Source organism: Melanerpes formicivorus, unplaced genomic scaffold, assembly GCF_026170545.1.
Source record: "Melanerpes formicivorus ecotype bairdi unplaced genomic scaffold, bMelFor1.0.p_v2 SCAF_26, whole genome shotgun sequence".
In the NCBI taxonomy this organism is placed as follows: Eukaryota; Metazoa; Chordata; class Aves; order Piciformes; family Picidae; genus Melanerpes; species Melanerpes formicivorus.
The window spans coordinates 8,718,851-8,732,081 of NW_027142378.1; the positions used below are offsets into that span (position 1 = coordinate 8,718,851).

Consider the following 13,231-nt stretch of genomic DNA (forward strand, 5'->3'; position numbering starts at 1 on the left):
GCAACCTGGTCTAGCTGGTGAGTTCTTCCTTCAAGCTCCACCAGTTTTACATCCTCATCATATGCTCAATGGCAAAAATAAGATGAGAAAAATCTATTTGGCCTTCAGTAAGTACATGGAACAGCCAGGATTGCTCCTGACTAATAACAATGAGCCTGTTAACTCCACAGAGGTGACACAGAGGCTTTAGCACAGTGCTCGTGGAGAGGAGTGAAAAGCCTCTGCAGAGGCTGTGTACATCTACAGAAGCTGCGCCACCACTGCGCCCATTTCCTGTGCCAACAGCACTCTCTCCAGTTGTAGCTGGATAAGGAATTTACAGCTGAAAATGTCACAGAGCAGGTGTCCTGCTCCCATCTCAGCCTTCAGAAGGGGGCTGGTGAAAGAAGCAAGGAAGGCAAGAACCAGGCCAACTACACACAATCAGATAAGTCAAAAGAACCAAAACTGAACTTTATTAATTATTACTCTTTAAAGTATTCTACAATAATGGCTCAGAATACTACCACAAGGTACAGGGACAAGGCAGTGCTCTGGGCTATGACTGTAGATTACTCTAGTAGGTAGATATATTTGTAAGAGCCTGAGAAAGGTTGAACTGCCCTGTTTCAACCTTTCTTAAGCACATCTTTCATCATTGGAACGTTGTCTAGGTCTCTCCTATTACAGCAGGATGTATCAAATGCAATGGAGCCACAGGAGTCTTGCATAAATACAAATATCAATACTTTACCTTGAATATTGTGTAGGATATAAATTCTGCTTTGCCTTTAAAAAAAAAACAACTTCTCCAGACCACTATGTGACCTGGGAGTCTTTCCTTTTCTTTCTCTTTAAGAGTTTTCTTTAAATATATATATATATATTTATATATATCTGCTATCATACATCAAAGTATATAGGAATCCCATCCTTTCTGTCGTATTTCCTGCAGACATGGTCTGAAACAAAATCACCAACAACTCAAATCAGAAGCTTCCTAGTTACCATAGGAAAGCCAAAGAACCACCCTAGGGTTCTTTCCTCTTTTGTGTGTGTGTTTCAGCACTAGTATTTTTTTTTTCTCCCCCCCAACCTTGTAAGGATTCCTCATAAACTAGAGGTCCGTCGAGGTCATTTAAAGCAGTCTTTATAAGCCAATTTACATACTCTGACATGCTGTAGTGAGGCAGTTGGTATCAAAATCCAATAGCATTTCTTACAGAACACACAGGGCTTTCTGCGATGCAGAGATACATTTCATGTCTAAAAAGCCACAGTCCTCTGTTTCTACATCTGCTCTCATCAAATCCCCAGGATTCATCCATACAGCCGCTGCCCTTCCCAGTGCTGTCGCTGGCGTCCCCGCCCTGCGTTGAGGTTTTCACCCGGTCTGGTGACAGCGTGGCGGGGAAGATTGCTAAGTAGGAAAATACGCTCCCCAGCTCCACAGAGAGTCTTTTCTAGCTCTAAATCCTCGTGAGGTGTGTCACCCAACAGTGCAATGCGACAAAGGCAGGTCTCTGTGCAGGCTAAGGGTCTTCTTCCATCAAAGGAATCTCTAGGGGAAAAGAGGAAATAACATTGGTGGTTGACTGCAACTTCCCTTTCTGTACGTGCAGAGTATTAGCAGTAGCAGTTCTACAAAAGCAGAAATGGGCCTTGCAAAGATCTGAACAAGTATTACCACTTCTACACCCACTTACACTCTAATGCCTGTGTGAAAATCAACCTTCTAAACCAAGTTAGGCCCACACAACCTAAATGCAAACATCCCTTGAGGTGTTTAAGACGAGGCTGGATGAGGCTCTGGCCAGCCTGATCTAGTGTGGGGTGTCCCTGGCCATGGCAGGGGGGTTGGAACTAGATGATCCTTGTGGTCCCTTCCAACCCTGACTGATAGTATGATACATTAATCACTGAAACAGGGGTGTTTACAGAATCAACCAGGTTGGAAAAGACCTCAGAGATCATGAAGTCCAACCTGTCACCCAACACCTCATGACAACTAAGCCATGGCTCCAAGTGCCACATCCAATCTTTTTTTGAACATCTCCAGGGACGGTGACTCCACCACCTTCCCAGGCAGCACCTTTCAATGGCAAATTACTCTTTCTGGGAAGAGCTTTCTCCTCATCTCAAGCCTAAACTTCCCTTGGCACAGCTTGAGGCTGTGTCCTCTTGTTCTGATGCTGGTTGCCTGGGAGAAGAGACCAACCCCCACCTGTCTACAACATTATTTCAGGTAGTTGTAGCTGGCAATAAGGTCTCCTCTGAGCCTCCTCTTCTCCAGGCTAAACAACCCCAGCTCCCTCAGCCTCTTTAGTGGCATTATCAGAATTTCTTCCCTCTCTCTTTATCTGTGCTGTGAAGTAGAAAGACCTTCTCCACTCACACTTCCTTTTATACTGAATTTAGGCCACTGGGCTTCACCTGTTTGCCTAGTACCTCTTAGAGGCTGTGGAGAGCAGGAGCAGAGCCACTCCTAAATGCCTCCAAGGAGAGCTATCTAGTTTCCTTAACATGCTGAGCAGCACACCATGCAGTTCCATTAGAACTCAGTGAAATTACATCAACGTGTGCTCATGTTTGATTCAAATGCACACAATCATCTACAGCAATCTCCATCCTCAGACGTGGCCCCACGAGTACATTCCCCTTATGCTCTGACTCCCATGGCTTAATGTCTACGTACCACAAACTGAGCAGTTAGCTGCACAGACAGGCATGATGAGTTTGGTAATAAAGGCTGCTAATTTTGGCTGAGTATGCAAACAGCATTGGAGTTCTATTTCAAGGGGAAAATCCAGTTCTTTGCTGTGAAGGCCATGTGAGGGAGTTGTGAGCATAGGAGTTGAGGAGCAGATGAACCAACTCACACAGGCAAGATGATAGCTGGCTTTGCTGCTGTAGGCAGCAGCTGCCACACAGCTTTGTGATCGTGGAGTAGAGTGGTTTAAAGAAATGCCCAAACCAAAATATGGATAAAACCATGGGGAAAGTACAAGCAAGTCCCCTGGGTTTGCTCTTGCTCTGACAATGCAAACAAATGATGGCTTCTGTTCAGGACTCATCTGTTGCCCCCATGCAAGACTCACCATCTGCAATATCAATCTGTGGACTCGTGGATGCAGCCTCTGTGGCAGTGCTCTGGGATATGTCAGTTCGATCTGAACCAGGAAGTGCTGCCGCTTGGCTTGCTGGGGGCGAGTACAAACTTTGGAGCAGTTCGGAGGAGCCTGACCTGCTGTCACAGGTCTCATATTCACTAGGCAGCGTGTCTGCAATCCTGGGGCCAGGGTAAGCAGGAGGGTTCTGATCTTCTGTCTGCAAAATATGCCCCTGATCTGTGGTGGCCGAGTATCCAGGTGCCAAGGCGTTCAAGCCGCTGCTTACAGCTTCATCGTAGGAAGGCAGCATGACAGGAACACCATCCACCACCACAAAGTCAGGGTCACCCATGGAGCCCTCCTGGTTGCCTCTACATCAAACACAGAGGAGTTACCACAGACAGTAGGAGCATGGCAGAGCAACTGCTGAACTTAAGTAAACATGGCAACTTCTAGTCGTGCAAAATGAAGCTACGGGGTCATTCCCAGTCACAGAAATGTTTGCTTTGTGGGTTTGCAAAACTCTGTTCAGGTTGACAAACTCAATCTGTTACAAGCAAAAAAGTTAAACCAGTAATCATAGAATCATCAAATTGTTTTGGTTGGAGAAGACCTCTGAGATCATCAAGTCCAACCAGCAACCCCAGACAATGATGGTCATTAAACCATGTCCTGAGATGCCATGTCCACGCAATCCTTGAACATCTCCAGGGGCAGTGACTGCACCACCTCCCTGGACAGCCTGTTGTAATGCTGACCACTCTTGCAGTGAAGAATTTTTTCCTAACATCCAACCCAAGTCTCCTTCAGCATAAATTTAGGCTGTTTCCTCTCATTGTCACCTGATACTAGGGAGAACAGACTGAACCCCACACCCGTGGTTCAGAGACTTCCACTCAGAGTAGAAGGAGGTTAACTGCAAGACTCATGAGCTGCTCCATCTCCTCAGCAAGGATTGCTGAATGTGAAAACTGACTCAAGGCTCTTAATCTTCAAAAGATAGCAGTACAAACCTTGGAAGGAAATGTGTCTTAAATTTGGTCTGGAACATCCTGGCTAAGATAACCAGTAGCAGTACTAATAACACACTGGTAGCAGTGAACGCCACTATTTTCCATGTAGTCAGGAGGGTCTCCTGGGTGTTTGGCCAGGTCTGTTCTGTAACAAAAAGGCAATACAAGAGTTGTGGTTTATTATTACCATTGTTGTTTGGGATTAATGCTTTAAGACTCAGAAGTGATAGTTAGGGCAAGACATCTTTTGTACATCCACTGTAAAATCACACGATGGCAGTGCTACATGCCTAAAGGAACCCTAACATAAAGCTCTGCCATGAGGGCTGGATACGGATTTTTCTCCCACTCTGTTTTACATGCAATCATGACCTTAGCCTATAGACACATAAAAATATCTAGAAGGGCTAACAATTGAATCATAGAATGCCAGGTTAGAAGGAACCTCAAGGATCATCTGGTCCACCCTTTCTGGGTAAGAATATGGTTTAAACGAGATGGCCCAGCACTCAAGCTGAGTCTTCAAACTGCCCAGTGTTGGGGAGTCCCCTACTTCACTTGGGAGACTATTCAAGTGCCTAACTGCTCTTGTGGTGGAATTGAAATGGTTTAGGATCATTTAGGATCTTGAAAGTGTGCTATAATTAATAGCATCTTAAAAGGTATATTCATCACTTAACCACGAAACAGATGAAGTTCACCAGTGATAGGATGAGTGGCAATGATTTCAAACTAGAGAAGAGTAGGTTGAGATTGGATGTTAGGAAGAAGTTCTTTACCATGAGGGTGGTGGAACACTGGAACAGATTGCCCAGGGAAGTGTTTGAGGCCCTATCCCTGGAGATATTCAAAGTGAAGCTCAACAGGGCCCTGGGTAACCTGATCTAGTGGAGGATGCCCCTCCTGACTGCAGGGGAACGTGGGACTAGATGACCACTGGAGATCCCTTCCAACCCAAACCCTTCTATGATTCATAGACCACTGAATTTGGCCTAAAAATGAGGGGATCAGAATAATACGTTGGTTCTCCCTTACCTGTTTTGACACAGTATACTTGGTAGGAGGGAAACCACTCTCCATACTGGCAGGTGATGTACTTGTAGTCATTGGTGAGGGTGTAACCAGGATCACAGTAGAACTCCACCACCGTCCCATGGTTGTAACGCTCGCAAGGACGTGGGTGGCAGATGTAGTCTCCATGACTCACCATTGGAGGTAGTGGACAAACTTGGGCAAATGAACAAAGAGAAAAGGATAGAGACATTAATTCTAGCAACCCACCACTGGGTAGCTTCATTGTCAAAATGCACAGAGCACCCTTCAGACTCCTGTTCAGTTTTGGATTATACTCAGAGGTATCAGGCCACTGCTGCTGGGAAGTGGTTTGGGTTCTCATCAACACCAGCAAGTTCTGCTTATTTAAAGGCCTGAGGGACAGGATGTGGCAAGCTTTCCATTCTCTTGGGCAAGGGGAGGTCAAGAGGAAGACAAAAGGGGACTATAAGCTAGAAGATGCTTACATGGGGTTGGAGTGGGACAGTCAAAATAAGAACAGCTCTCCTTATGAAGCATCTCAAATTCAGCTGTAACATCCTATTATTATTTTTGTTTCATTTACATAATTAAATGATTGTATGCACTAATTAAATTCCCAAATACTCACTTAAAAGTAAGTTGCCATCAACCATGCTGCTAGAGATGCACAGCACACTGTGTTGCTTAAGCACTTAACAATCTGCAGCACTGTAATGTTATTAAGTTGAGCTTATAAACTCTACCAGTGTTATTTGTGTTCTGTTGTCTCTGAACAGCCCAACTGATCTCAGTGGGACCACTGGTGGAGTGAGGTCTTAAATACAACAGAGGCTGAGCCTGTGTTAATTGAGTGCAGTGGTTTACATAAGGTTAGGTAAATAAGGGAGAATTGCAATGTAAACATGTGGAACGTTTATTGTAGGCCCTGAAATGAACAAAAAAAGTCCTCTCACATGGCTGGGCAGATGAACTCAATGGAGAGCTGAGGGTGCACTCTCCAGGAAACAGCAGTGGGGAAATGCAGCTCACAAGCAGTATTTTTATAACAGAGGAAACCTTTCCACTGAGTAAGCATTAGTCGATTGCTATTTTCTTAAGTGCTTCTTACACAGAGGGAAAAGACACCTACAAAAAGTAATGATGTTTCAAATAGCTACATACTGACCCAAAAAGGGCTTAAATTTCTGGATGGCTTGTTTTATTTCCCTTCAGAGGCAGTAACTAACTGGCTCAGTGCCCCATCTGCAGGCTGTTGCCTTCACTTCATGCCTCCCCCACGCCGGCAAGCCCTGCTGCATTGATTTAAATAATGAAAATGCCATCTCTCGGAAGAAGAATCTTCCCAGAAATTACAATTCAGCTGCTTCTCTCTGTGAATTTTGTTACATGAATAATGCATTTGATAAAGAAAAAAAAAAATGCACAAGATATTAAATGAATCTTCAAGAGAGACTGATTAGGACGTGCAGCAATGGCTGTTCCCCATCCCCTGGAGACAGGGGTTTGTTTGCATTTTCACTGGCAAGGCTTAATAATAACTTGAAATCAGAGCAAGTAATTCACAGAAAAATTCACACCCTCAATGCTCTTCAAAGTCTCTGGGCCCACAAGAAAGAGGGATGCTTTACTCAAGGGTCAAAAGAGTTTTCTTAAGACTAGGGCAAAGGTGTCAGAAAGCATCTGCTGTCCATATCCACTGACAGCAGCGATTTTGGCCTGCCATCAGGAACCTTGGTATATTTTTATTAGCTACACTAAGAAGCAAGAGAACAACTTAAGCTTCTTTCCATCAGACTTTTGCCAAGCTAGGGCAGACTGCAAGAGATGTGTAGAAGCTCAGAGCCTTTCTAGCAACCAGCAAGTAGAGCACACCCTATCACAAAGAGCAACACTCAGAGAAACAAATTTTTCCTCTCCAACAATATACCTGCTACCTCATCTGTAACCTCTTAATGTCATTAAGAACCAAAGCAGCCTACTGAATTCAAAACAGCCACAAAGTTCATAGCCCAGCAACATGGGTCATCTCAGGAATGACACAAGGCATTTCCAGTATCTCTGACCAGTACTTTTAGTTAAATCCCTTTAAAATAGAATAGAGTTAACCAGGTTGGAAAAGACCTTTGAGATCATCGAGTCCAACCTATCATCCAACACTATCTAATCAACTAAACCATGGCACCAAGCACCCCATCCTATCTCTTCTTAAACACCTCCAGTGATGGTGACTCCACCACCTCCCTGGACATTACCAGGCAGACTGAAAACTGTACACTGTGGGAACAACCCAGACCTGGAGCTGTCAGTCTGTTTACAGATGGTATAAAACCTGAAAACAAAGCATCACTCTGTGTGTGGGATATGTGCCCAGTGCTAAAACAGAGTTCCACCTCTTCCACTGCCACCCTTGTTACAGTCTAGCCTGACCTCATTGTGGCCTTCCAGTATCTGAAGGGGGCCTACAGGAAGGCTGGGGAAGGACTTCTCAGGATCTCAGGTAGTGATAGGACTAGGGGGAATGGAATGAAGCTGGAGGTGGGGAGATTCAGGCTAGATGTGAGGAGGAGGTTCTTCCCCATGAGAGTGGTGAAACCCTGGAATGGGTTGTCCAGGGAGGTGGTCGAGGCCCCGTCCCTGGAGGTGTTTAAGCCGAGGCTGGATGAGGCTCTGGCCAGGCTGATCTAGTGTAGGGTGTCCCTGCCCATGGCAGGGGGGTTGGAACTAGATGATCCTTGTGGTCCCTTCCAACCCTGAATGATACTATGAAACCTAAGCCCACAGAAGTTTTCTAGGAAAGTTTAACTCCTGGCATTCCCAGCCTTACTTCTATTTGGAAGTGACAGGCCATGGGCTTCAGGCAAATGCATAAAACTCAGAGAACTGAAAGAACCACAAACTGATTAAAAGAAGTGTGTCTGACAAGTGCATTTTCACTGTCAAAGTCAACAGCAAAATGAACACTATGTAATCATAGAAACAAATGAATTCTCCTTCAGGAAGTTCTCACAGCTTGAAAAATAAGCCCTAGGTGTTATTCTTAAATATGACACCAAATCTTTCCTACCAGTAGCTTTCAGCATCTTTGTTTTATAAGGCTTTTGAGACTTGAATGCACTAATTACAGCATGCAGTAGTGCTTTCTGACAACCAGCATTAAAAGACCACATGTGTGTGTCCTTAAGTTTGGAGCTTGTCAGATGGATGGGCATAATTGAGGCAGTGCCTGCTGGTGGTTCTGCAGCACATGATCCTGGGTCTCCAGATCTGTCTTTGTAGAGCAACTGGCTGCAGACTGTTACAGTCTCTGGGGAGTTACAGGAATGTTACAGCTCAGCATTCTCAGCTGAAAAGCTGAATCATTCATCATAAAGAAAAGAACAAATGTGTTTATATGGTGATCAGATCCCTTCCAGGATGCTCAAGAAGCCTGTTACTCAAGGAAGCTGTAAGGGAGGAATTCTTAATTTGAGCTGATGGATTCCCTGCCTGCTTGTAGGAGCTGCTGGACCTGAGGGCTCTCCTCTGAGATCAGCTATGGGCTTTCTGCTCTAACTGGTTGTAATGAAAGATTAACACTTTCAGGAAGAGCTTAAAAATCAGGCAACCAAGCCTTTTGTTACAAACCCTGTCACATTATGGCTTGGAGCAAAAGCAAAGGCAAGTCTGCTCCACAGTGTGTCCCCTCCAACACAGCCTCTGCAGTGCAACAACTGCATCTCTTGGACTGCTCAGACACTGGAGGAATAAATGTGGTTCACCCAGTAATTTTTCCTACCAATTATGGTCAAGAAGCTTCTTAAACTCTGCCCAGAGGATGCTGCAGTAATTCTGCACTGTTGACACAGGAACTCTAGGAGGGAGAAACGGGGTTTTGCTTGGCATTAGCATATTCACAATTACCATGGTGGCACAGCATAGAGATGTCACATCCCTTTTTAATACCCACTGGTTGAGAGAGAACAGTGGAGCTACAGCTATTTATAATGCTCAGAATTTTCTTGTTAGTCAATCAGTACAGTGGCTAGTCAGTTTAGAGTAGGTGGGAGGTAGTTTATTCAGGTTTTACCCAGCTTTTGTGTATGAGCCAGAAAAACAAGAGCAAAAATGTCTTGAAATTCAGAGCACTTACTTTAAAAATGGGGTAGAAATAAGCAAGAAGCTTATTTTCTGTCTTTGATTTTTTGAATAGTATGGTTTTAGTTTTGGTTTGGTTTTGTGGTTTTTGTGTTTTCTTTTCTCTAGCTACTAGCCTGCCTTTCATTTAGGACGTCAGTTGCTCACTTAGGTGGGTCAGCAGAAGGACCCAGTGGAAGGCCAGCCATTTTCTGTGTGACACAGGGGTGGACAGAGTTAGTGGTATCTGCACCTGATCAAAAAATGATGCTTCTTCCAAACACACCATGGCTGTCTGTTCATTATGCAAAAGATGAGAAAAGATTGAGATGAAACTTCATGCTGAGAAAGACACAGATAAAAAAATGCTAATGTACCTCATGAGATAGTGATCAGAGGTGGACTTACTGTCTGTGTTGAGCACAAACAGAAGAGAACAAGAGCTTCAAATACCCTCACTTGTCATTCTTCTACATCTATCTTTGAGGTCTCATAGGATAGGATAGGATAGGACTGGACTGGACTGGACTGGACTGGACCAGACCAGGTTGGAAGAGACCTTCAAGGTCATCATGTCTAACCCATCATCCAACACCACCTAATCAACTAACCCACGCAACCAAGCACCCTGTCAAGTCTCCTTCTGAACACCTCCAGTGATGGTGACTCCACCACCTCCCCAGGCAGCCCATTCCAATGGGCAATCACTCTCTCTGTGTGAAACTTCCTCCTAACCTCCAGCCTAAACCTCCTCTGGTGCAGCCTGAGCCTGTGTTCTCTTGTTCTGGTGCTGGTTGCCTGGGAGAAGAGACCAACCTCTGCCAATTCTATGATATCAGGACACGAATTAACACCAGAAATCTGGACACCTGTCTTCTGGCTACTGCATTCCACCCAAATGTTACAATGTGAGCCATGGTTCACTCCATGAGACTGCAGCAATATACATCCCAGCAGATCTGACTCTCTCCATCTAGGGCAGCCTGGTCCTAACCTGACTCTTTACTGCCTGGCTTCTGGGGCCTCAGTAAGGATCCTTCTCCATATATTGCCTTCATACAAATACATGCTTGGGTACAGAGCTTTCAAAGGAAGAAGATGAGGCATAGGAAATTACTTCTACACTTCAAATGTTTATATATACAAATATATATATATAATTTTCTGCTCTCTACTTAGTTGTCAATGTATAGTAACGCTAAAAAAATAGTATTGCAATTCAAAACAAAAATTGTCAGTACATTTTCAGTACTGTAAGCAGGACAGAAAACACACCTGTGGGACTCAACCACTCCTATCCACCATGAAGAAGCAATGAAGAAGTTTGTAAAAGGAAAGAAATATCAAGCCAATTTGCTTTAAAGTAAGTCCTGTTAAAACATCTCCACCTAGAACAGCTGCTTAATGAGAATTTCATCCTAATGACACCCTTCAAAAATGTGAGCAGAACAGGAAGCATTACCAGAGTAACTATCCATTTATCCTGACTATCAGCTTAACAATACCCTAATGATACTTTCCTACAACAAACGCTGCTGCTATTATGAAGAAAGATGTAGTGCATATTGTAAGTGCACTGGAACAAGCAAGAAAGCCTTTGAGGCCATTGAATTGGTGTTTTGAAAGTGAAGGCATGCTTTGAGGAACTTTTCTGATTCCACATTCCAACAGCAAAACAACTGCACCAGTAGTAATACCAGAATAGAAAGTCTAGTGGAAACAACTCTTTGAGCAGTAATACAGGAAGTAATTCCTAGTAAGCCTGAAAGCAGACATAACTTAATGAAGTAACAAGATGCTTACTTTGAACTCTGAATTTGCCTGCAAATTTATTTCTTCAAAGCCTACAGCAAGAATTACTAAACATTCTTATTTCTTAAGCCAATCATCTCCACTTTCTTTTCAGTCTTAGCCTTTCCCAGTTACTTAGCCTTCACAATGCCACTTGCATGTTTTCTTCAGAAGGCAGCCAACAGCTAACCAACTTCTGGACCACTCAGCAAGTCAGAACTCACACAGCTAGGAACATACATTGCAGGTCTCACACCTCCATGTTCTTTGCTCTACCCCTAGACAATCACCTGTGGGTAATTCTCTTATCAGCTACAATAGCAAGGTAAGCCATTCCATGTGCACACAGTGAGAAGTACTTTTCACCTCCTGTGATGTGTGAAATGAATGAAAAATTAAGTTTTTAATGAAAAGCTACTTTCCTGGGCTACCTCTGACAAACACTGCCCTGATGAAAATTTCTATCACTGACACCAGCTGTTTGAGCCTGAGTGAAACAGTATGAAACTAGATTCAGCCTGTTTTGGTACTAGTTTGACATTAGCTGACTCCAAAATGGAAAGAGAAGGTGATTTACAATCATTGCTTGTGCACAGAGTTTCCCTGATACTGGAGTTACAAATTGCAGAGCCTGTTTTGCAGTTCCAGTCTGCTGAGCTCCAACAGGAGCATCACACCACATTTCACACTCATCCTCAACAACCCTGCTGTTGCCAGCACAGCAACCTGTGAAACATTGATCTTGATGCCAAGATCTTTAGTTTCACAACAGATAAGGGATGAAACAAACCCTGAGAGACCTTTCTCCTATAAATTGTAACTTCAGAAGCGTGATTTTCATTTAAACTGCAAGAACCTGATGGTGAGTTTGCAGCAACAGATAGCTAGGAGTTCTTTTAGCAAGAGGCCCATAATTCTCTTTAAGGAGGTATTTACAATCATTATTCACATGGGAGTGCTTGGAGCACTGTGGTTTCATTTCAGGTAGATCATTTTAGCTTTCTTCATTTCTTCCTTCTAATTTTGCTGCTTCTGTTTCTCATGAGTGATTGACTTCATGATCAAAGTCTTTTCAGGACACTGAGAAGCAGATGCTGAGGACTGCATAGACATCAAACAGGAAGGAATTAAAGAGGTTCAAAATAAGTCAAGGCCTGGGTATTTGACAGGTGTCACAGGATAACCTAAGACTTGGAAAAGGTCAAGTCCAAGTAGAATGCTTACAAGTACTGATTACAAGTAGAATGGAGGTGGAGGAGCTGGTTGAGAAAAACAGATATATAAAAGCACCTGACAGAGATGCCTGAAGAAGGCAGTGCTCACTGTGAGCTGGACATATCAGTGCTTTTATGTTATTTCAATCCTCCTTTCTTTAATAGCTTTCCCCTCTTTGTTTATAGGCAAGGTTTCAACAACACCAGCCATCAGGGGGTGATGGGAGAGAAGGAATGCTGGAATAGACAAGCTGTATTCCAGGGCCTAGGTGAATGATGAGGAAGTTGAGCTGTACTATCTGGGAAAAGGAAATGCACAAAGTTCCATTCCCACTGGAGCTGAGGAAAGCCAGCATGTGATCTTAGCACTGTCATACTGCAAATCAGCTTACAAGACCAGGAAAGTGTGGAAGAGCACTGGTTATTTATGTTTAGCTAGCAGCTGCCTGCCTAACTGCTGAAACTGCCACCTGTTAAATATTGGGGTTTAGCCCAGGCACGGAACAAACCTACATCGTGAGTAGACTTCCTCATGCAGAGTCTGTAGCTACAGTTCCCTCCATTTCTGGATGTTCTGTGATTGTGCTGTGTAGCCAAATTCAATGAGCATGTCCATAAAGCACAGGGATACCTGATTTCAAGGCAGACAAAGGAGCGTGCATTGCCTTTTTGAGGAGCCCTTGCCAGATAAAGCTAAAGATTAATATTATAAGACAGCCTTTAGAGAGAATTTTTGTCTGCTTTCCTCCACCTAATCCTTGGCATATTTAAAGCACCCTGGATAAAACACTGCATGCATCTGCCAGATAACATAGAACTTCAGAGCAGAAATCACAGCTCCATAAAGAAGCTGGGATGTCTGGCTGATTCTGGAAACACCAAGGAGTTCCTGCAAGGCACCCAGGTGATAGAGCAGGTGTAAAACAATGATTTACTGTGACAGGCCTGTGCGTCAAGCAGAAACAGGAGACACAAA

The 13,231-nt window shown here is 43.9% G+C and overlaps 1 protein-coding gene across 2 annotated transcripts in view; it reads right to left on the reverse strand.

Moving 5' to 3' along the window:
* Positions 1–1,412: 1,412 nt before the first annotated feature.
* Positions 1,413–13,231, reverse strand: part of SUSD4 (sushi domain containing 4) — an 80,901-nt gene continuing 69,082 nt past the window's right edge. For both annotated transcript variants that reach the window (XM_068153539.1, XM_068153538.1), the window contains exons 6-9: positions 5,138–5,329; positions 4,103–4,247; positions 3,078–3,460; positions 1,413–1,540 (exon numbers count right to left, since the gene is read on the reverse strand). In XM_068153539.1, the coding sequence (XP_068009640.1) occupies positions 1,512–1,540; positions 3,078–3,460; positions 4,103–4,247; positions 5,138–5,329 (749 nt within the window). In that variant the 3' untranslated portion in view covers positions 1,413–1,511. The remainder of the gene's footprint in view (positions 1,541–3,077; positions 3,461–4,102; positions 4,248–5,137; positions 5,330–13,231) is intronic.